The sequence below is a fragment of the Eulemur rufifrons genome, chromosome 8 (assembly GCF_041146395.1).
Source record: "Eulemur rufifrons isolate Redbay chromosome 8, OSU_ERuf_1, whole genome shotgun sequence".
Classification (NCBI taxonomy): domain Eukaryota; kingdom Metazoa; phylum Chordata; class Mammalia; order Primates; family Lemuridae; genus Eulemur; species Eulemur rufifrons.
Window position 1 is genome coordinate 83,093,139 of NC_090990.1, and position 24,430 is coordinate 83,117,568.

The 24,430-nt window shown below is 40.7% G+C and overlaps 1 protein-coding gene across 2 annotated transcripts; it reads left to right on the plus strand.

Moving 5' to 3' along the window:
- Positions 1–23,604, plus strand: FMO4 (flavin containing dimethylaniline monoxygenase 4). 2 transcript variants are annotated; one of them, XM_069480213.1, is made up of 9 exons: positions 1–288; positions 4,439–4,578; positions 6,995–7,183; positions 7,791–7,953; positions 13,596–13,738; positions 15,002–15,201; positions 16,262–16,614; positions 19,309–19,378; positions 21,700–23,604. In XM_069480213.1, exons 2-9 carry the CDS (start codon positions 4,447–4,449, stop codon positions 22,121–22,123), a joined length of 1,674 nt encoding a protein of 557 aa, XP_069336314.1. In that variant the 5' UTR covers positions 1–288; positions 4,439–4,446; the 3' UTR covers positions 22,124–23,604. The 2 variants fall into 2 exon arrangements, with proteins under 2 accessions (XP_069336314.1, XP_069336315.1); XM_069480214.1 differs by lacking the exon at positions 1–288 and having other exon boundaries at positions 4,445–4,612.
- Positions 23,605–24,430: the final 826 nt, after the last annotated feature.

The window sequence follows — 24,430 nt, forward strand, 5'->3', positions numbered from 1 at the left end:
CCTCCCTTGAGATCACGGAAGTATCAAGGTGTCGAACTAGACAACTTTTTTTCCTTAGTGAGTATATTTTCTGCTGTCATCAGCATGGCAGAAAAGACGAGTGGCTTTTGTTTTAAACTGAGAGCACGTTGATCAAAGTCAGCATTCTGTTTATTTTTCTTTTAGAACAAAGAATTTGGGTTTCGAGTTTTTGTTTGTGTTTTGTTTTGTTTTGTTTTGTTTTCCTGAGACAAACACTATCTTTGGCTATTTGAATTTAAGTCAAAGTATCTGCTCTATGAGAACAAGGTAAGTGTCCTGGATTTTTTTTTTTTTTTTTTAATGGGGAAATGTTTCCAGAAACTGCTTTTGAAAAGGATGAATATTCTGCTTAGAGAGTGCATTCCTTAAGAAAGAATGTGATTCTCTACTTCTGGAGCCTCTTGATTAAGGTTAAAGCAGTGGAATTAGGAAAGAGTCAGATAGCAAAAGAAAGTTGTAAGAAGACAAAGTTATGTTGTGGAGGGAAACAATCCAAAAGGAAGGTGTCAGTGAGAAAAATAGAATTGTAGGACTTCTAGTGACTCTAGCCTCACCTCTGATTTCATCTTATGAATGAGATGGGAGTGCCAGGCACTGGGAACCCAGACTACTCTGCCGATAGTGTGGCAGGTCATCGTGTAGCAAAGTAAGAGCATGGTGGGGTGACAATAAGAAATATAAGCTAATCAGATTCCAAACTCGAAGAAATCATAATTGATTACATGATTTGCAAAGCACCCAAGTCTCTCCATGTCTCGTAAAAGACTCGTACATTTGCAGGCCGGTCAGGTATGGGGTAGGGTTTTCCTGTTGTTCAGAGATTCAGTTCAATGTCTCCCCCTGCCGTGGAAGTAAATGTAAGCAACCTTTGGGCCACAGAGTTTCTTATGGAGAGCACTTCATAATTTACAAGAGAGTGCGCACACACCTTTGTTCTCCCAGTCCTTCAAGCCTGCAATATGCTCTGCTACCCTTGAGTTCACATCTATATTTGGAGGCAGGGGCAACAAGTACTTGGTTTTCAGACATAAAATGAGTCCTTTCGGCCAGGCGCGGTGGCTTACACCTGTAATCCTAGCACTCTGGGAGGCCAAGGCGGGTGGATTGTTTGAGCTCAGGAATTAGAGACCAGCCTGAGCAAGAGCGAGACCCCATCTCTACTAAAAATAGAAAGAAATTATATGGACAGCTAAAAATATGTATAGAAAAAAATTAGCCGGGCATGGTGACGCATGCCTGTAGTCCCAGCTACTAAGGAGGCTGAGGATTGCTTGAGTCCAGGAGTTTGAGGTTGCTGTGAGCTAGGCTGACACCACGACACTCACTATAGCCCAGGCAACAGAGTGAGACTCTGTCTCAAATAAAATAAAATAAAATGAGTCCTTTCAAGCTGGAAGGAAACAACAAGAAAGCCACTTTAACCCTCCATTTTACAAATGTGGAAACAATGGCTCAGAGAAATCAAGAATTTTTCCCAGGTGTGCATAGCTGGGTAGAGGCTGAAGCAGAACTGGAACTCAGATCTCTCAATTTCCAGTGTACTCACTCCTTCTTCTTCCTGACTTAAGCAATTTTAAAATGGCTGCTCCTACTTAGAAATTCATAGCCTGTAAATATGGACTAATTTTAAAAGGTACAAATTCCCGATTTGTTTCTACTGCCTATAACAGTCTCCAAGTCAGTCCTTAAAAGACAAGGTGTTTTGCCCAGTACCTTTTTACCCCACAGCCCACTCAGTGCATCTACCTAGGTCTGCAGGCAGGACTAGACAGAACAGGGGGTCTGCGAGTGTACATGCCTAGAACATGCTGCTATTGTGGGACTTAGCACAAGGTAGCGTGTGCATGTCGGCCTCTCTCCATATAGCAGCATCTCCTTGAGGGCAGTCACCATATCATTTTTTTATTTCTAAGACATTATTACTATTATTTAGTTACCAGGTCTTTTTTTTTCTTTTTCTTTTTTTTTTTTTTTAATTTAGCTACAGGGTCTCACTATGTTGCCCAGGCTGGCCTTGAACTCCTGGCCTCAAGCGATCCTCCCACCTCAGCCTCCTGAGTAGCTGGGATTACAGGCATGAACCATCATACCCCACTAGTTAATTATTAATATCTTCAGGGCCCCGCACTTGGCTCAGTACCTGCACCTAGAGGTACCCAGGGCACATCTGTTGAATGAATTACTTTGCTGCCAGCCTATTCATTTCAGCATATTTTTCACTTTACCAATTCCATTAGCAGCCAATTCTTTTATGTTGTAAATGCAAAGAAAGAGCACAGAAGAGATATGCCAGCTCCAGGCCTCTCTACCTAGCGGCCTGGAAACTCAAGTGTTCTTACTGGTGGAGACCATTTATTTCTGGTTAGAAGCTATCTAGAACTACTACTCCTCAACCTGAAGGAAACCACAGGTACATCTGCCTACAGGTGTCCAAACTTGTTGATGAATTTTATCTGTGTGAGCTGTCTTTTCCAGGGGAAGGAAGGAGAAAAGTACAGAGGTAGAAAATGAACACTGAGTAAATATTTTGTGCTAGGCACTTTTGTGTAAGTAATACCACTTTGTTTAAAGCTCAAACTTTCCTTCACCGTGGGTATTTTTCTTATTTAACAAATATGTATCTAAGGGTCTTTCAGTAGGTTGCTCAGACTCATACGGCTAGTCAGTAGCAGAGACAAAGTTCAAACCCAATTCTGCTGCTTCCAAAGTCCTTTCTCATTGCAGCCCACATGGCTCTCCCAACTAAATCAAGATTGTTAAACAGTCTAAGAGTCCAATAGGAAGAGCGATACATTTTGCAGTAGATAACAAAGTCGGGTATGGAGATCTCAGTCTTACAAAGGGCAGGATAGCAAATAAATTTGGGAAAAGGCAGCCCTAGGAAATCCTTCTGATCTCATTACAAGTCCATGAATCTGCTCCAGGATCAGGTGAGTCTGAGAGGTCCCAGGGCTCAGAAGTCTTTTGCTCCCTGTGCTCAATAAATCCACTTTGCTTCTGTGCCTGTGTCTTTTGATCGGATTAGGAGGCAAGCTGCAAAGCCTTGGGGGACAAAGTCCCACAAGCCCATCCCAAAGGTGCAGCAGCAAACCTGAGCAAAGGAGAGGGAAGAGGCTTAGGGAGGAGAATGACAAGACACTTCAGGCGCTCAGACCAACATATGCACGTCTTGGCTTCAGAACCAGAGATCCACATTCAGTGCAAACTCTGCCTCTTATAAGCACTGTGGCCTTAAGTTGTGTCGAATGATGATGTTATGTGTTCCCACATACTCAAGGGGGTTGCAGGGAAAAGCAACATTTCCAATTAAGTCCACTTGATGTGTCAAGGACTTTAGCATGACATAAACCTAATTTACTGGAATTAACTCATTAGCTCTTCTGAGATTGAGATATGTGGAAGCCCAAATTATAAATTCAAGAAAAACTAGTTCTAAATCCCCATGACACATCCTCCAGTCTCCCCTGACAAGTATGAGCACCCTCGTTTCCACCTGACCTCATCTGGGACTCCAGATGCTTCCATATGACTTTCCTTGGAGACTTTGTTTTCTATTATGGTCAGTCTTGCCTCTGTGCAGGGCTAAGAGCATCCCCTCAACCCACGTAACAACCTTATTACATGGCAGGGCATGGCCATGACCAGCTATTCTTCAGGACTCTGGATGCTTTGCATAAAAACTAACATTTCTGCTGACTGTAATTCCTAGGATTCAGTGGCCCAAGTTGATGGCAAAGGGTTCCTTTAATACCAAGGGGATCTAGGGTCCTGGGGGTGAAGGGGGGAGTCAAGATACTGGCTATGCTAGCTAATAATAATACAGGTGGAATATCCTTTATTCAAAATGCATTAGATCAGAAGTGTTTTGGATTTCAGATTTTTTTTTTATTTAGGAATATTTGCATTATACTCATTGGCTGAACATCCAAAATCCAAAATGCTTCAATGAGCATTTCCTTAGAGAGTCATGTAGGTGCTCAAAAGTTTTGGATTTGGGAGCATTTCAAACTTCAGATTTTTAGATTTGGGATGCTCAACCTTTAATAGCTAAATTTAACTGAGCACTTACTATGTAGCAGGCATACTTATACAACTCTTCCAACATGTATTAGTCATTTAATCTTCACAACATATCTTTAAAGTAGTTGTTATTATTATTGACAACTACTACAATCATTGAAAAACTGAGGCACACAGAGGATAAAGCCCCAGGTCACACAGTTTCTAAGTGATGAAGCCAGGACTTAAACCAAAACAGTCTGATTTCAGAGCCTGCATTTTTAACCAGAATGTGATTCTGCCTCCACTCAAAGATTAAAGAAGTGCATTTATATCACTGTAAAAGTTGAGTCTTGTGAGAAGGGATGCCTTCCAACTTTGTCATCTAAAGAAGCTCTGCTTGACCTTCCTCTAACAGAGCACACCATGGCCAAGAGAGTTGCAGTGATTGGAGCTGGTGTCAGTGGCCTGTCCTCCATCAAATGCTGCTTGGATGAAGACCTGGAGCCCACCTGCTTTGAGAGAAGTAATGACATCGGAGGACTATGGAAGTTTACTGTGCGTGGTTCACATCCTCCCTTCTCCATCAATCGTAATTTGACCATGTTCTTTATCTCTGCTTAGAGGCGATGGCTTCTGCCTGCCTTGGTGATCAAGTAAGGGAGCAAGCTCACTGCAGCAACACCAACAAGTGCATGGTGCAGTGCTAAACACTATGCAGGATGCATCCGATCAATCAGTGAGGGACCTTGAAAATGGATAAGGCCAAGGACAGTTGGAAGAGAGAGGAGGAAAGAATAAGTCTGATAGACAAACATGGTTTTGGAAGTTTACAATAATTTCTGGACCATGGACCTTCTATTATAAGATCAAGTAGCAGAGTGTCACATCAGGTGAACTGAAGGGCATTGGTGACTGTGGAGCAGATTACACTCCAGGGAGGATGGAGGTTGGCATCAGGGAGTGAAGCCCCAGCCCCCTGGCATTGCTCAGGTCTTTGGGAAGAGAACTGGCAAGAGTGAGGCAGGACCCTAGACCTTGGAAGTTCTGAGGGGCAGGGAAGTAGCTTTCATATTATCAGAATAGAAAGAACCTAGGCACTGATGAATCCTTCTGAGAAGTGGAATATGCACCCTAGGAGACTACACTCAGGGCCAGGCCAGCTGTTAGGTGACTTGAGCATCAGAAACAGGGGATGTAAGTGGTTAATACCACCTGCCTCTGGGAAGGGTTGGTCCTGGTTACTGGAAGTATTAATAGCAGAGTATTCGGTGGGGACAAAGGGATTTGTCCCATGGTGGGGTATTAGAAGGGGTCGGAGGATGGGAGCCAGGCAGGCACCAGCACTAAACTCCGCAGGGGGAAGAAAAGAACAACATTCATTCAATGTATGTGAATGAGGGAAGTCTCCATGGAAGAGATGGTATTTGATGAATCTTTGAAGGATGGTGAATAAAACAGAATACGCAAATGTGTATAGCCAGGAGCGGTCATAACCTTAGGATTATAGCACGCTAGAAGGAAAAAAAAAACTTTGTCTAGTATACTGTGGGCCTCATCTGGCCACCAAATGTCAATGTGAAAAGTATTGGGTCTGCTTTGTGTACCTTCTGCGTTTGACCCCATGGTTGGTTTGATTTCCTTCTCCTATTCTAAACGAATACAGATTAGTTTTAGAAAATAATATTGAGTTAAACAAAAGGAAAAATACAAATTAAATATCATCACAATACTCATAGGTCAGCACTATTAAAATTTCAATATAGGCCGGGCGCAGTGGCTCACGCTTGTAATCCTAGCACTCTGGGAGGCCGAGGCGGGAGGATCGCTCGAGGTCAGGAGTTCAAGACCAGCCTGAGCAAGAGCAAGACCCTGTCTCTACTAAAAATAGCAAGAAATAATTTGGACAGCTAAAAATATATATATATATAAAAAAAAAATTAGCCGGGCACGGTGATGCATGCCTGTAGTCCCAGCTACTCGGGAGGCTGAGGCAGAAGGATTGCTTAAGCCCAGGAGTTTGAGGTTGTTGTGAGTGAGGCTGACGCCACAGCACTTTAGCCCAGGCAACAGAGCAAGACTCTGTCTCAAAAAAAAAAAAAAAAAAAAAATCAACGCAATTTCTTCTAGTCATATATAGTACTCCCTCAGTATCTGTGGAGGATTGGTTCCAGGACACCCTCCCCAGCCCCAGCAGATACCAAAATCCATGAATGATCAGGTCCCTTATATAAAATGGTGCAGTATTTGCATATAACCTATGCAAACCCTCCTGTATACTTTAAATCATCTCTAGATTACTTATAATACCTAATACAATGCAAATCCTATGTATACTATAATATTTAGGGAATAATGAAAAGAAAAAAAGTCTGTACATGTTCAATACAGATGCAAACATCCTTTTTTTATTCCAAATATTTTCAATCCTTGGTTAGTTGAACCCACAGATACTGTGCTATTTTTTTAAAATGTTATTATAATATTAATTGTCATTCATTCAACAAGTACTTATCATGTTCTTCCACCAGGGTACGATGTTGAACAAGATAGACAGGGACTCCGCCCTCCTTATGGTCTGGTAGGACACAGAAACAGAAACAGAAACAGTGAACAGATAATTCCAACACCATGTGATCAGCTCAGTGTTAGAAGTACAGGGTTCAGTGGGGCCATGACAGCTACCTTATTCAGGGTCACGAAAGGCTTCAAAGTGACAGATAAGAAGGAGACTTGAAGGAGAAATGTGGCTTAAGAAAGATATTGCATTTAATTATTCCAATCTCACCAATGATTTCTAATAATTAGAGCATGGGCACCCAATGCTGACTTTCCTGAAACTCTTTCAAATTACAAATGAAACACTAACTGCTATGACCGCCCCCCTCAGCTGGACTGGCATGAGCCACCCTGATCTCTGTTCTCTTTCCCCTGTCTCCATCACCCCATCAAGCTAACTGTGCCTTCACCACAGGAATCTTCTAAAGATGGGATGACCCGGGTCTACAGGTCACTAGTAACAAATGTCTGCAAGGAAATGTCATGTTATAGTGACTTCCCTTTCCGAGAAGATTATCCCAATTTCATGAACCAAGAAAAATTTTGGAACTATCTCCAAGAATTTGCTGAGCACTTTGATCTCCTGAAATACATTCGGTTTAAGGTAAGATACCTGGGTTATGGAACATTGATGAATGGCGGCTGGTCTGTTCAGCAATCTAATGGAAATGTGATGTTTAAGTAAATGTTTTCTTCATTTTATCTCTCTACATAAATAAGGCAGGTAAGAAAGACTCCTCACTTCTGTCTGCTGCTCATGTTTTACTCAAATAAATCATTAAAACACTGAATTTCCTGATGCCTCTTCTAAATGTCAAACTCTTATTCAGGGTAAGGAAAGGAAAAAGAATTTTGTTCATGACACCCATTGGGAAGAAATGACTAGAAGTCTGAACCACAGAAATTATAATAGGGAAGGACTCATTTTCCTAAATTTTCCAAAGCATAATGTATTGTAACTCGTCTCTTTCTCACTAGGAATAAAAACTGTTTTTTCCTTCCAATGAATAGATTCAAATGTGTTGGGTCCAAGTCTATATTATCACCTTTGAGAATTTGCACAAGGTACTTAACTTTTCTGAGGAGATGATAAAACAATATTTATAGACTTCCTATCATGGGATTAAGTTAACAGACATGGTTATCATACCAGTCATAGCAAGAGGTCTGAAGGCGTTGGTAGGAAGCGAGTGTTTGTCTTTTGCTTTTAGACCACTGTGTGCAGCGTAACAAAGCGTCCAGATTTCTCCAAAACCGGTCAGTGGGATGTTGTCACAGAGACAGAGGGTAAGCAGGATAGCGCTGTTTTTGATGCTGTCATGGTTTGCACTGGACATTTCCTGAATCCCCGTTTGCCTTTGGAGTCCTTTCCTGGTGAGTCATCTCTTCTTCCTTTTTCTTTTTTCTTTTTTGGCTTTATTTTGTTGTTGCTGTTGTTTTGTTTTTTTCTTGTGTGTATGCCAGTCAAATGTAGCAGTGAGCGGGGGCTGTATACCAACTTTAGAGACACTAATGTTAGTAAGTTCTGATAACCCACTACCATCGGACCAGCCATAGTGAGTCACTTCTATCTGAGACTATGCCTACTCTTCTGGGTTCTTCTAGAAGAAAAGTTATTGATTTATAATTAGAAATATTTCCACATGATGATAAACAACTTTATATTCACTCTCAGAAATAATATGTACAAAATTACTTTGAAAAGTATAAAGCACTATGTAGGCCTCAGTTCTTATTATTTACTTACTAAGTATAAGTATTATTGTTTAAGCTTTATCATGTGTGTCTAATTCAAATTCAGTTATCCATCACATAAGGCTCAAAACTAGCAGATCTGTCATAAAAAAAAAAAAAAAAAAAAACGAGCTTTGATCTAATGAAAGTGGTTCTGTGGTGACTTTTGAACAACAGGGAGGTCCCTATCTGGATACCATAAAACAAGACCCATACCATAACCAAGGTCTCTTTTTCTGCTGTGACAAGGGGTCCGGTCATCATCTGTGGTGTATTTATCTCGCTTTGTAAACCTATGTCTTGCTCTTGTTCTATAATCCTATCTTGTTCCCCATCAATAAACTTTACCTCATGCTTGCCTTAAAAAAAAAAAAAAAAAAAACAAGCTTGATTTTGGGGATCGAATTACAGGTCATTTGAGTCAAGACTAACCTGTAATTCAAAAACTTAAGCTCTTTTTCACTAACTTGATGCATTAAAAAGAAAAAAGAAGGAAAGAAAAAAGAAAAAAATCAAAAACTTAAGCTGGGTGTAATGGCACACACCTGTTGTCCCAGCTACTTGAGAGGCTAATGCAGGAGGATCTCATGAGCCCAGGAATTTGAAGCCAGCCTGGGCAACATAGTGAGACTCTATCTCAAAAAATAAATAAATAAATAACAACTTAAAGGAGGTAAGAGCATAAGAAAACTTAACAAATTTTTTTAACAGAAATAAACTGAAAGTTATGCATGTAAAGGAATATATTCACTCCTCAAAATAGTCAACATAATAATAATCCATATACCTTTTAGACCAGGGCTATCCATAAAAAGGAGTTTTAGAAATTCCCTTTTGGAAATGCTTTTGACTTCAACAGCACATTCTTTCTAATATTAGTATATTTACTCATGATTGACAAATCTCTACTTTTTGAGGTCAAAAGGGACTATTTAGAAAGCTAAAAGCTTTCTGATGAGGGAAATAAAATTAGTCAAATGAAGATTATTGATATGTGGTAAAGCTACTCTTCTGTCATGTATTAGTGGCCCTAAAGGCAACTGATTCAGTTAAGTTTTGGAATTTCTTTGAAGAATTGAAAGAACTTTTAAGGAAGAAAGAATGTGAAGAATAAAACTTACAAACCTTGGCAAGAAAAAAAATGAAAAACAAATCTTATAAACACAATCACAAATTAACAAAAAAATTTATTCATAAAACTATGTTTAGGAATCAAGTGCTAATTCAATACATAATTTTGCAAAGAAGCAATATTGCAAATCCGTGGTCCCCAACCCCCAGTCGGCGGCCCGGTACTGGTCTGTAGCATGTTAGGAACCCGCCGTGCATCACCACCTGAACTCCCCACCCCCTCTTCTGCCCCTCCCCCATCCGTGGAAAAATTGTCTGCCATGAAACTTACGAACCAAGCCACACAGCAAGAAGTGAGCAGATGAGCAAATGCTTCATTTGTCTTTATAGCCACTACAGCTGTTCCCCATCCCCCCTGAGCTCTGCCTCCCCACCCCCACCACACCTCCCCAGGTCCCCGAAAAAATTGTCTTCAATGAAACCAGTCCCTGGTGCTAAAAAGGTTGGGGACTGCTTTGTAAATGGTGGTTGAGCTTCAGGCTTGCTGCTGGTCGGGGACTAAACACAATTGTACAGTGCTAAAGGAATAGGTAACCACCTTTTGTAACAATGTTCCTATGGGAAAATGTGTTACATGTGCCAAACTATTGATATGGATTCTTTTGGAATTTATTGTCTTGTCAGATTTAGGATGGCATACTCTTTACATCCCACTACCTTCAGTTCCACACAGGAACTATATCTTCTTAAGATTCCTTTTTTGGTTTTGACTAATCACCACAGAATCTTTCACAAATAGCTTTAGGACCTCTGTTGAAATTAATGTTTTACTTGGGAGCATGAACTCTTCTCTGTCTAGAAAGTATCAGAGCCCTTTCTAACCTGTCAATTAGAAAAAATCCACTGAAAACACAAGCTTTGCCTATAAGGTGTCACTACAACTATTTGAAAGTTGAAATCGTGACAAACAACCTTTTTTAGAATCTCTATTGTTGAGCTAAAGGAAAAAGCTGAGGCACAAAGTATAATTTTAACGAGTTCACTTAAGTCAAAGTGAGGACAGCTGCGTGGGAAACACTTCGAAGCTGCCTTGGGAAGTGCTCTGTTGCACCTTTGCTACAAGTAGGGTTTAAAGACAACAGGGGAGTAGGCTAATACAAAGGTTTTTGACAGAAATTCTCATTGGTTTACAGAAATAACATTGATTAGTCATTGGCTGTACATTGTTGAACTATAGGCTATGAGTTATGGTGTCCAGTGTATGACATGGTTAGGTTAATTCATGGCTACTTGGCATCAGTAAGTCTAGAGCCTACATAGGAAGTGGCTTCAAGAAGTGGTTACTTAGCTCAAGGGGGGAGTGAGCCGTGACTGCTGTCCCATTTCAATGCCTCTCTCGGCCTGATCATTTACAGGGAGCTCACATCCCTCAGATAAAAAGTTTCTCTTATTTCTGAATATAAATTATCTTTTTCTTTTTTCCTGAATTAGTTTTTGATTTACCAAATAGATCTCTTTTTTTTTTTTTTTTCTGGCACTGCATCGACATAATCATTGACTCAGAACTACCTACATATTCTATATTTTTTTCGTGCTAATGCAGTTACAGAGAACCTATCATTTGCAAGGCACTGTGTTAGGTCACATGAAAGATACAAACTCCATGAACCAAAGTTGAGCCCTCAAGTTATTCTCTCCAGGAAAACCTCAACAAATGGCTGAATGCCCCACTCTCTAATGCATTTGATGTATATGCTGTTCCTAGATCTTGAAACCCTCTTAGTGCTCCCCTTTTCCAATTCCTAATCATCCTTCAGATTTGGTCCTTTAAAAAAGATTACCTCCTCCAGAATACCTTCCTGGCTCAGTCCATGCTGGATGCCACACGGGAGCCATCACAACACCGCCTGTTCTAACAGGCAGCGTAGTATCACGCCTGACAGCTGAGCTCTGGAGCCAGACATCCTGAGCTCCCTTCTGGGCTCTGGTACTTACTCTACGGCAAGTTTCTTCATCTCCCAGCACCTCAATCTCAGCTTTGGTAAAATTGAATAAGAATATGGCTATGATCACACTGTTGCCCTCCAGCCTGGGCAACAGAGCAAGACCTTGTCTCTGGGGGAAAAAAAAAAAAGAACATGGTCCACCCTATGGTGTTTTCATGAGGTTTAAATTAGTTAATATGTATAAGGCTCTTAGAAGAGCACGTGGAACTGGCATAGCAAGGGCTAAACATGTTAGCTATTGTCTGTTTACTTAACTATCTCCCCACTAAAGGACAGATTCCTTGAGGGTGGGGACTGCCCTTTATCCTTACATTCCTTAGACCTAACATAACACCTTGGGGTATGTTGAAAGGACAGGTTGTACAATCATTAGCCAACTGCATTTCTTCTTTTAATACCCCTGTGGACCTGGTCTGTGGGACTTGTCCTAATCCTGCCCCTGGATTAAATGAATCCAGTTTCCACTTTGTGCTTCATAGTCTCCAAGGGTCAAGGTCATAGTCTGGTCTCCTTGATCACCTCAGACCTGACTCCATGGCAACATCACAGAAAGTGACACAGCACTTTAAATTCCTTTCATGAAATTGTCCAACTTCCAACTCCTAGCAACTGCAACTTCAACCATTTTTAAAAACTTTTTTAAAAATTTATTTGTATTTTTATTTTTTTTGAGATGGGGTTGCACTCTGTCACCCAGGCTGGAGAGCAGCGGCATGAACATAGCTCACTGCAGCCTCCACCTTCCTAACATGAAGCGATCCTCCCTCCTCAGCCTCCGGAGTAGCTGGGACTAGAGGTGTGCACCACCAACCAGCTAACTTCAACCATTTTAGACTCTCAAATTGGGTGTGAGGCAAAGGATTGCAAAACTGGCCTGCATAGCCGTTCTCTGCAAATTCAGCATAGCCAGTTTAAGGCCTCACTTGGAATGCAATAACTTGTTATTTTCCCACCTTCTGGGGCCTTACCAGGCAAAGAATCCTATTAAAACATTTTGTTATGTATTGTAGCCATTGAATAGATGTTACTGAGTAAATGAATGAATCAACGACTGAATGGTATATTCTAGAAAAGAGTTTAATCTTTATACATTAAAACTTCAAAATCACTTGAAGCAGTGGGGTAGGAGGCTATCTAGTCCCCTAAACTGCTGAGCTTCCCTCTCTGATTCATCAGTGCTCCATCTCACCTGTCACTGGCCTCATCACCACTGTTTCCTGTCACCTCTCAATTTCCACTGCTGCTGCCTCCACCGTAAACAGCCCTACCGCCACTGCTCCCACCATTTCTTAGTGTATGTGAACCCATGGCTTATGTCTGCCAAGGAGATAATTACCAAAAATAAATCCAAAGGAGAAATATTTGATAGCCTTTGTTACATATATAAATATCATAATAGCTATGCTTCTGTTGAAAGAGTGCTAGAAGCTTCACAAAGATTAGTCAGAAACAAGTATAAATAATGTAAGAATAAAGTGCAAATAAGCATATAATGTAAAAAAGCATTAAGCATATAATAAAGCATAAAGTGAAATAAGCAGAAAGTAACATGAACCCACATTACAAGCATGATTTTTTACAAAAGAACTTGCCACACAATTTCTTCTGTGAAAAATTTTCACTGAATTAAAATTCAATTTGTAAACATATTATATAAACAAATCACATTCTAATAGAATATATCTACTGGGTAAAATAACATGCATCGACAACTTATCTTTTGTTTTTTGAGATGCTTATTCAGTATCCAAAATAAGATGTCAAGTACATATTTAGATATGAGCATACTGGTCCCTGGGAGAAATCACAGTTGGATACAATACTTAATGTAGATGGCTATAATGACATGGAACTAAAAACAATCTAATTCTTGTTTAGGATGTTCAGGGTAGTATATAAGATGTTTCTTATTATTTGTGTGCAGTGAGTTTGATTTCTCAAGTAATTTGCTTTCAAAGGGAACACTCACATGGAATATAAGATCACCTATATTTTTTAACAAGGCAGGTTATACTAAATTTATATCTGGGCTCACAACATCCCAAAGGAGAAAGAAATCATACTCTTGTTCTACTTCTGCAACTACTGGTAGGAGCAAAGGGCCGCCATGTTTCCGGGACTTCCTTTTTCCCAGACCCTATCCCTGCATATTGGGAAATTACAGCTTTAGATATTTTGGATTTTCTGATCCTTACCTCCCCTCAGGAATCCATAAGTTCAAAGGCCAGACCCTGCACAGTCAAGAGTACAAGATCCCAGAAGGCTTTCAGGGCAAACGCGTCTTAGTGATCGGTCTTGGGAACACTGGAGGAGACGTTGCCGTGGAGCTCAGCCGAACAGCAGCTCAGGTACACCATCTCGGAATCGGTGCCCTCACGCCCGCCATCATTTATGGTGGCTGGAGAGAGGTATTCAAGACTATAAAACACATTGGCCAAGTGCTCAATTTTGCAGACACAGACTAAGCAAAAAAATCTCTGAAAGTCTTAAAGCCACTCGTGGTCCTCCTTGAACTATTTAAAAAGCCACACTTTATAGAATTGAACCATTTCCAAGAAGGGCCTGGGAAAATTGTATGGATGCCAGACTACTAGGCGTTTTTCAGAAGTGCTCCTTAAGGAACAAGACTAAATGGGCAAATTGCTCCATCTAGGCCAATTATCTTTTCTTTTAATACTCACCCTTTGTCATTCTGGCAAAACCTCCAATAAGAATAGAAAGGGGAGGTTGTTTTTCTGAATGTCTCCAAATTTTCTACTAGAAGTCAGATATGTACCTTATTTTAAGATAAAAGCAACCTTTACCTTGCCCAAGAAGTATACATAATAATTTTAGAAAGTCCAAGCTGAGATTCACAAATTAGAAATCTATTCCACTTTAACATAAATTATAGGACAATGATTAGACCTGTTAAGACTAGATTTTTGGCCGGGCGAGGTGGCTCATGCCTGTAATCCTAGCATTCTGGGAGGCTGAGGTGGGAGGATCGCTCGAGGTCAGGAGTTCAAGACCAGCCTGAGCAAGAGTGAGACCCCCGTCTCTACTAAAAATAGAAAGAAATTAGCTGGACAACTAAAAATATACAGAAAAATTAGCCGGGCATAGTGGCACATGCCTGTAGTCCCAGCTACTTGGGAGGCTGAGGCAGAAGGATTGCTTAAGCCCAGGAGTTTGAGGTTGCTGTGAGCTAGGCTGACACCACAGCACTCTAGCCCAGGCAACAGAGCAAGACTCTGTCTCCAAATATAAAATAAAATAAGACAAGATTTTTATTTAATTCAGTTAAAATTGTTTTCCAAAACTTCACTTCAAATTCTACATTATTTACATGGAACAAAATTTCTAGTTCAATACCATATTTCTAGAAATATTACAATTCTATGTTTATAATTCTAGAAACATAATAAAAATACTTAACAGATATATAGATCAGGTAAAATGAGTTCAAGAACAATGACATATGAACAGATAGTCATATACTGATTTGTGTACAAATTCACCAGTCCTCTGTTGTTAGAAGACCAAAATGTTATAAAACCATTCCAAACACATTGAAAAAAATACTACAAAATGATGGACTTATATTTATCCTTCTTGCTTTACTTTTTTAGGTATTTCTCAGTACTAGAACTGGTACCTGGGTTGTCGGCCGCTATTCAGAGGGGGGCTACCCCTTTTCTATGATGGTTACAAGAAGATGCCATAATTTGATTGCACAAGTTCTGCCTTCATGTTTCTTAAACTGGATTGGAGAGAGGCGGATGAATAAGAGATTTAATCATGAGAATTATGGATTAAGTATTACAAAGGGGTACTTAAATCTTTTTATTCAATAGAAAAATTAGTAAATCAGTATTTCTCATTCTATTTTATTCAGAACTTAAAATGTTCAATAATTGTAATATTGCTTTTGTTATCCTGTTATAAACTTATTACCCTAAGACAATGTCCATCAGGTACCACAGCAGTTCTTGAAATAGGAATATTCTCTGTCTGGTAACAAAAGCAGTAATTTATGAAACTAGAAATGATTCTTGAAAAATCAGAAAACTTAAATTGGCTTTGAGCAATCTTGAAATTACTGCCAGACAGCAATATGCCACGCAGCACCAGTGAGTGCAGAGGGTCTGCTCTAGCTAATCTATAATAAAGGTCTATTCTGACTGAGTGATTTGAGGTGTGAGTTTCTGATAGGAATTCCTAAAATGATATATTTTAATATACATCTGTATAGAGTTGCAAATTGGCAAGAAAAAGAAAACATTTGAAATGCATGTAAGGTCATTAAATGTGATTTTATTATATGCTTGTATGTTTGACCCAAATATTTTATATTTTCCTCTGGTAAGATGTTTTTTTTTTTGTTTGTTTGTTTTTTTGCCTGTGTTCTGTTCCTTGAGCTACCTTTCAACTTATAAAGAAAACTAATGGCAAAGGATGATTCGATATGTAAATTTTATAAAGATTTATGTTTTTATTTAAAGAGTTTCTTGCTAATTTCTTCTTAGCCTAACATCATTCCCTGGAGGCCTAGGTGATGTGAGACCCAAAATTGATCATAGAAGGGATTATTGTATACTCTATCCTGATGCTCTGAGAAAAAACATTGCTCCAGAAATTAGTTGCAAGAGATAGAGAATCTTAAACCCCAGGCAGGAAATAGTAGGTTTAGTCATTTTCCACCTGTCTTTTACTGGGAGTGGGAAAACAAAACATGTTATAAACATAATAAGTCAGGAAGATGACTGAATTAGACACTGGTCAATTCACTTCCTTGGCTTGGCAGGTGATTTCCCTGAATTTACTAAATCATTAGCTGAAGTTTCTCACAGATATAATGACAGTGAATAATTTTCTCCTCTGTGTCCAAGGAAAAAATCAAAATTTATTGTCAATGATGAGCTGCCAACCTGTATCCTCTGTGGGACAGTCACCATGAAAACCAGCGTGAAGGAGTTTACAGAAACCTCTGCTATCTTTGAAGATGGGACAGTGGAAGAAAACATTGACAGTGTGATCTTCACTACAGGATATACGTTTTCTTTTCCCTTTCTTGAAGAACCTCTCAAAAGCCTCTGCATGAAGAAATTTTTCCTATACAAGCAAGTCTTTCCCTCAAGTCTGGAAAGAGCAACATTAGCCATCATTGGCCTCATTGGCCTTAGAGGGTCCATCTTAGCAAGCACAGAACTCCAAGCACGATGGGCCACAAGAGTATTCAAAGGTACCGTGACTCTATTTAAAGCCTCTCTTTGAATCTTAAAATTAGTGTCCTGCCATTTAGCTAAAATCAATCAGCTATGAACTAAAATAAAGTAACAAAATATTTTTTTAAAGTAGTGAACAATTAATTGTATTTGTAATATGATGGGTGTGCTATGTCATTTAATGTGACTGAGTGAAAAAAGAGGTTTTGACTCTGGATGAAATAAATTTGGACAACAGAACATAATCAAATTTCTCAGAGTAGCTGAAATTATTGGAAGCCTCAGGATCCTGGTCTGTTCCAGGCTATTCTAGTCTAGTCTACTTACTCCTAAGTCTTTTTTTTATTTTTTTTTTAAATTAAAACTTAAGGGCACCAAAGAGAATACTCCTAAGTCTTTACATTTATTACTAGAGGTATAATCTTATATTGCTTCCAAAGAAAAATATTGGAATAATGCATCATGTAAATAAAATTGAGATCTGAGGTGACAGTAATCTTTAAGAAGTGCCCATAAAAATATTTTAGACACTAGAAACTACTTGCTGTCAGTTATGTAGTAAGAGCTCAGATACTGGAGTGAGAACTACCAGGGTCCAATCCCAACCTTGAAACTCATTAGCTTTGTAAGATCCTGTCTAAATCTCAATCCCTTCATCTGCAAAATGGGGATAATAAACCCTCTTTCTCAAGAATTTTGTAAAATAGGTAATGTCTGCAAAGCAATTAACACAGTATTTGACACACAATAAATGTTCATTAAGTGACCGCTGTTGCTCTTACTGTTGCTATCATACCTCTTGACAGTAGGGCAAGGTTTAGATTAGTAAGCGTTTTAAAGAATTGCAATTGTATTATTTTAAATATAAACAGCAATCACAATAGAGTCAACCAGCTGTCCTGTAGCAGAATTCTGTCCTTAATGAATAAAAACAATCTCCAATAATTTATAAATAACATTTAACATAGTACTAAGTCATGTTGACTTCTATTGCACTGTACAAATGTAATAATATCAATCATACTTAAAAACCTTATGTTCTCCTAAATTGACAAAAATTTTATTTGAATAGAGGAGGGGCCAATTAAAGTGCTTTCACAGCATTATCCAATTATATTAAAACCACAAAGACTCTTAAGAGTGTGTTTGTTTAAAGTATATTATGATGAGCTCCAAAATACTTATTAGAATGATAAAGCTAACAAAACAAACTCATTTTAAATAGATATAGATATAGATAGATATTTTTTTTAGACAGGGTCTCACTCTGTTGCCCAGGCTGGAGTGCAGTGGTGCCATGATTACTCACTGCAGCTTTGAACTCCTGGGCTCAAGTGATCTTCCTGCCTCAACCTCCATAGTAGCTGGGACTACAGGTGTGTGCCACCATGCTCAACTATCAAAACTCATTTAGATCATGCTATAGAAGTAATTGCATCCTTCTCCAGAGAGCTTCCAAGAGGCAATCCAGAAACCACCAATTAAAGTCTCACAACTGCTTGGGTTGCAAGACCCCATCTCTACAGCAAGACCTCATTTTTACAAAAAAAAATTTAAAAATTAGCCAGGCGTGGTGGTGCACACCTGTAACCCCAGCTACTCGAGGGGAGGCTGAGGCAGAAGGATCGCTTGAGCCCAGGGGTTTGAGGTTATAATGAGCCATGATCAAGCCTAGGCAACAGAGGGAGACCCTGTCTCTGAAAAGACAAATAAATAAATAAAGCCTTGCTAGTTTTTTACAGGATAAAGTGAGCTGTACACTACAGAGCTGAGTCAGTCCTATCTTGGGTGAAGGGTAAACCTACACCCTGGGGTCAGCACTAGGCACCTGGCAATGGCAGGACTGGCCAGAATGGGATGGTGAACAGAGTGGACTAGCAAGGTCACAAGTGGCCTGAGGTTGGGGGTGGGGGGAGGGACAGGGTTCACATTACAAGAGGGGGTATGGAGGTTCCAGGAACCCAGAGGACAGAATGGGATTCTGGACTCTGGGGCAGCTGGGCAACTGTAAAGAATGAGCAGGGTCCAAACTGTAAGGCAAGAACAAGGTTTAGAATTCAGAAGAGCAAGAAGAGCAGAGTCCGAGTGCTGAGACTGTCTAGGTGGGAGACTGGGAATGAGCTGGTCCTCACGGCAACTCCAGGGGACAGAGGCTCTGTGAGATGAGAGCTGCCAGGCTCTTTCCACACTTGGGGCTTCCCATATAACAAAAATGAAGGTGTGTCGAAGTCGGGTTACAAAATGGGCTCATTTTAAGTGTTTACATTTAGCCAACTAATAACTTTCACATACACACACATGCGCAAAAGTATAATATGAGGATATACATACAATATAAATTATATTGGATGGATAGATGATAGATAGATAGATAACAGGTAAATAGATAGAGGGGAGAGAAAGAGAGCAGATGAAGAGGGATGGGGCAGACAAGCTGGTGCAGGAGCAGGTGACTGGTGAGCATGGCGCAGGCTGAGGGCTGAGCCACGGAGGTGTCTGTCCTCACAATTCTGGCAGTAGAGTACCCTGGTTAAGCGAGTTAGGAGGGAGATTTTACCTCCAGAAAATTATTCTCTGCACTCCAATTCCATACTGAGCTTTGACTCTCATATGTTCCAAAGGGAGGCCAGAAATGAGAGGAAGAAGAACTTAAATATTACTAAAAGAAAACTCATGTGTGACTTAAGTGTTGTTTGTGATTTTTCTCATAGGACTCTGTAAGATACCTCCATCCCAAAAATTGATGGCTGAAGCTACTAAAAAAGAACAGCTCATTAAAAGGTATGCAATATAGCTTGCTTTAGGGAAAACTTACAAATATATTCTGTTACCCTAAAAAAGGATTCAGAGTATAAAATCCATTCCTAAAGAAGCAGGGAGGCAGGTTGGCAATAACTCTACATTAGGAATCAGAAGAATATGTTCTTAGTCGTAACTCTGCCACCGTTTAGACATGTAGCCTTAGACATGTCATATGGGGACACGGTCTTGTTGGTGGAACACAGAACCTGGCCCTCCTACAGGTGGCAACCCTGTCTTCCGTTGACCCCCCAAAATCCATTCTGTCTTCATTCTCTCCCCACATTTCAGGTTGTTCTTTCTCTGTATTTGCTGGTATCTCCTCTTCCTCACTCCTAAAAATCAGTGAGTGCCAACCTTTGTCCTGAGACCTCTTCTGACTTTGTTCACACCCACTCCTAGGTGGCCTCTTCCAGGCTGGGGCTTTAAATACCATCATATACTCATGGCTCCAAAACTTGTGTCTCTAATCCCAATCTTTCCCCAGAACTCTAAACTCCTAATCCAACTCTCTCTAGATAGCTCCACTTAGATATTTAACAGGAATCTCAAATTTAATGTATAAAAATGAACTCTTGCCTCCCTCCACTTGCCCATGAGCCCTGTAAATGGGCCACTCTGAGACTTCCCCCCATCTCAGTTAATGGCTACTCATTCTAGTTAATCAGTCAAAAATCTTGGAGTAATCCTTTTCTCCTCTTTTCCTCTCACACTCCACCTGAGCAAATACTGTTAGCTCCTATCTTCCAAGTGAATCCAGAATTCACCCCAGACCAGGCCACCAACATCTCTTACCAGGACACTTGCTGCTGCCTCTTCTCTGGTCTCCCTTCTTGCACAGTAGCTATTCTACAGTCTGGTCTTAACACAGCAGCCAGAGTAAGCCACGCCACATTGCCCTTCTCTTCAATACCCTCCGATTGCTTCCCTTTCACCCCAGAAGCCTCCCTGCAGCCTCTGCAGATCTACAGAGCACCCAGCTCTCTGTATGCCCCCACTGTCTACTGTTCTCCCACCTCATCCGCCCTGCTTCAGGCACTGTAGCCTCCTCCCTGTTCCTCAAACACGCCAACCACAACCCCTCAGGACATTTGCACTTGCTCTTCCCTCTGCTTGGAATGTCCTCCCCCAGATACCTGCATGGCTCAGTCTGTTCAAAAGTTGCCTCATAAAAGAGAAGCCTTCGATGACAACACTATATTATATAAAATGGCAACACACCTAGTCTCACCATTGCCCTCCTTTATATTTTTCATAACGCCCATTACCACCTGAGACATTACATATCTACTTGCCATTGTTATTGTTGTTTTTAATAGTCTGTTGACTTCCACCATTAGAATGTAAACTCTTTGACAGCAAGGACTTTGTTTTCTTCACTGTTGGATCCCCAGCACCTAGAATGGTGCCTAGAATGTGACAGCCACTTAATATTTGTTTATTTATTCATTGAATGGATGAATGATTGATGTTCATCATGAAAGTTTACTAACAACAAAAATAAGTCTAAATGAAACCTTCACATACACTATCCCCCTTCCTGTAGTAAGCTCAGTCCTGGTGTACCAAGTATGGCCCTCTCAACTCACAGTTAACATCAGTAAAAAAAATTAGGTCCTTGTATATGTGATGCTTTCTGATCATGTTCATTCATTCAACAACTATTGCATTTGGACTGATCAGACTTTATCTTCACATCAAATTCAAGAACCTAGGCCGGGCGCAGTGGCTCACGCCTGTAATCCTAGCACTCTGGGAGGCCGAGGCGGGCGGATCGCTCAAGGTCAGGAGTTCGAGACCAGCCTGAGCAAGAGCGAGACCCCGTCTCTACTAAAAATAGAAAGAAATTATATGGACAACTAAAAATATATATATAGAAAAATTAGCCGGGCATAGTGGCGCATGCCTGTAGTCCCAGCTACTCGGGAGGCTGAGGCAGGAGGATCGCTTGAGCCCAGGAGTTTGAGGTTGCTGTGAGCTAGGCTGACGCCATGGCACTCACTCTAGCCTGGGCAACAAAGTGAGACTCTGTCTCAAAAAAAAAAAAAAAAGAACCTAAAACATTATTTAAAACTTCTCTTCCAACTGCCTCCTTGTATCCTCTCTAACAAAATTAATTACTCTCATAGCTACTGTAGATAAATTCCTTTCATTCTTTCTTTCCAACGTAGGAAAACTTTCTCAAACATGGTTCGATTCCCAAAAAAAAAAAACAAACTGGTGGGAGGAGGGGTGGATCTGATAACTTGAGAAATGCAGAGCAGGAGTTGTTAATAAGAGTCATCCATCTTCTTCCCTCTCAGGGGTGTGATTACAGATACCAGTGAAGACAAAGTCGACTACATTTCCTACATGGATGATCTCGCTGCATGCATAGGCACGAAGCCCAACATCCCACTTCTGTTCCTCAAGGATCCCAGACTAGCTTGGGAAGTTTTCTTTGGACCATGTACCTCTTACCAGTATCGCCTAATGGGCCCTGGAAAATGGGGTGGAGCCAGAAATGCCATCCTGACCCAGTGGGACAGGGCACTGAAGCCTTTAAAAACGAGAATCGTTCCTGATTCCTCCAAGCCTTCCTCCATGTTACATTGTTTGACAGTTTGGGGGGCACCTGTCCTACTTGCCTCTCTCCTACTCATCTATAGATCACCTTTTTTGAAATTGGTGCAAGATAGACTACAGGATAGAATTCCCCCTTACCTAGGAAGTATTTGGCAAAGATGAATCTGATTGGTCGTGAGGGTGGCACCAAATCATATTAATTCTGTCTCCAAGTATCTTGTGTATCCCTGCTCTCCTCTCCATCGTAGCTGCTATAACCCAAATTCAGATCCAATCATCTCTTATCTGAATTATCATGTAGTCTTCCTCTTTGTTCTCAGTACCTTCTTTATTGCCACCGACACCATTATTCTAAAATAAATATATGGTCATCGTTTCCATCAAGGTCTGGGTAGGAATAAGGTAGCACTCAAATTAGGCCACAGATGGAAATTTTAATAGAGAGATTACTATATTTGAAAAAATTTGGGCAGAGTGTAGAAAATCACAGAGATTATGAAATACTCCCAGACTAGTAACAATGAGGTACCTTTACTATCCCCAGACCTAACGAGGTAAGAGAAGAAAGCAATTACTAAAGAGAAAGCCAGAACTGTGTAGAGGGGGCCACCTAACAAGAGCTGTGACCTTTAGCTGAACCATAAAGGCAGTGCACTGTGACTGCAAAAGTAGAGATCTGGGGGAATAAATTGAATAACCATACCCTCTTCCCTCCCTCTGATCCCCTGTCAGTGCTCCCCACTGCCAAACCCAACCGAAAGTCAGAGGCAAAGTTGCCAACTGACGTCGTCCATGGAGGTAAGCCTCGTGGGGCACAGAGCAGAGCACAGATAATGGAGGCTGTGTGTGGAGGGGCAACCAAAGCGATCGGGTTTGGTCATGCTGCCTTCCAGGATAAACTTCCTCAGAATTTCTGTCTTGGTTAGAGATAATGCTCCAAATTCTTTAGCCTAGCAGAGGGGGCCCTTCGTGATCTGAGTCCCTTTGCCCAACTCACCAGAATCCTCTCCTGCATCTTCCCCCCAATTTTAAGCCCTACCATCCAGCACTACCGAACTATTAACCTCCTCACTCTGGCACAAGCTGTTGCCTTTGCCAGGCATGCGGATCTATACCGTACCTGACTGGGAAGCTCCTGTTTGTCTTTCAAGAGACCCAATTATCTCACTGTGTGTGGCCTTCCCTAAATCCCCAAAGCAGAGTTGATCACCCCTGTGTATCAGCTGCACCTTGTGATGCTCTGGTATTGCTCTTTTCTTACTGTAATATTTTCTTTGTGAATCTGTCTCCTAATAAATGGTGAGTTCCTAAAAGGAACCATATCTTGTTCATCTGAAACATTATCTGGTCAAGTCACAATTTGGTAGAATAAATAAAATAAATAAACAAACAAACAAATAAATAAATAAAACATTACCTGGGCCAGGCACAGTAGCTCACACCTGTAATCCCAGCACTTTGGGAGGCCAAGGTGAGAGGATTGCTTGAGCCCAGGAGTTTGAGGTTACAGTGAGCTATGATCACACCACCGCACACCAGCCTGGGTGACAGAGCAAGACCCTGTCTCTAAAAAATAAACAAATAAAAATAAATAAATAAACTTAAAACACTTGATACAAAGTATTGTTAAATAACTATATGATAAATAAACAGTGGCTTCATCGGCTGGCATTCCTTGTCTGCTGGCTCCTACCTACATTCTTTTCTTCTGTCAAGGTGATAAAGTACCTCGAATTACCTTAGTCTTACGAACAATCAAGGGCAGTCCACCAACAGCTAGTTTTATAAGTAAAAGACAGTCTGTGTGGCAATGATAGCAAATATAACTATACAGTCACTGGGTGCCAAGTGTGCCAGTTGAAAGCAGTAACTCTAGAATGAGACCTGGATTACAGTCTCAGCTCTGCCATTATCTGCGAGGCCTTGGCTTAGCCTCTCAAGCCTCAGGGTCCTCATCTGGAAAATAGTGGTAATAACAGTACATACCTTACAGTGAACATTAAGTGAGACAATGCAGGGTGTTTGGTACATGATAAATTAACTATTAATAGCTGCAGAGTCAGAGAACATTTCCTACGCTCTGAATTAAAAGATTTGAAACTGCCTGGCACTGTTTCTTGCTGCATCATCAGGAGGCATGGCCTTTGCTCTCCACGGATTCTCTGGTAGCACATTCCAGCTAGGATCACTCCTTTGTCCTTGTGTTCCCTGTCACCACACTGCCATCCCCACAACCGCCGCCTCGCGCACTCAGATAGCCCATCCAGAATGCAGCAGGCAAGCATTAGCTCAAGTGTTAGCAGTGCACCTCCTGAGTCCATGTGTCCAGGTTTTTACTGACAGCTCCCCAGTAGAAGCGTACCTGATTCTAAATCTCCAAAACCAACTAAAGCTAATAGGAGCAATTTAATATTTAACCTATCTATACATGAGTTCATGAGGGAGAGAGTAGAACTGAGATGTCTTAAT

Excerpts from the sequence above, each read along its gene's own strand:
- FMO4 (XM_069480213.1), top strand. The coding sequence starts at position 4,447 with ATGGCCAAGAGAGTTGCAGTGATTGGAGCTGGTGTCAGTGGCCTGTCC. Across the intron at positions 7,954-13,595 it reads GCCTTTGGAGTCCTTTCCTG|GAATCCATAAGTTCAAAGGC; the intron begins GTGAGTCATCTC and ends ACCTCCCCTCAG. Across the intron at positions 15,202-16,261 it reads GGATTAAGTATTACAAAGGG|GAAAAAATCAAAATTTATTG; the intron begins GTACTTAAATCT and ends TCTGTGTCCAAG.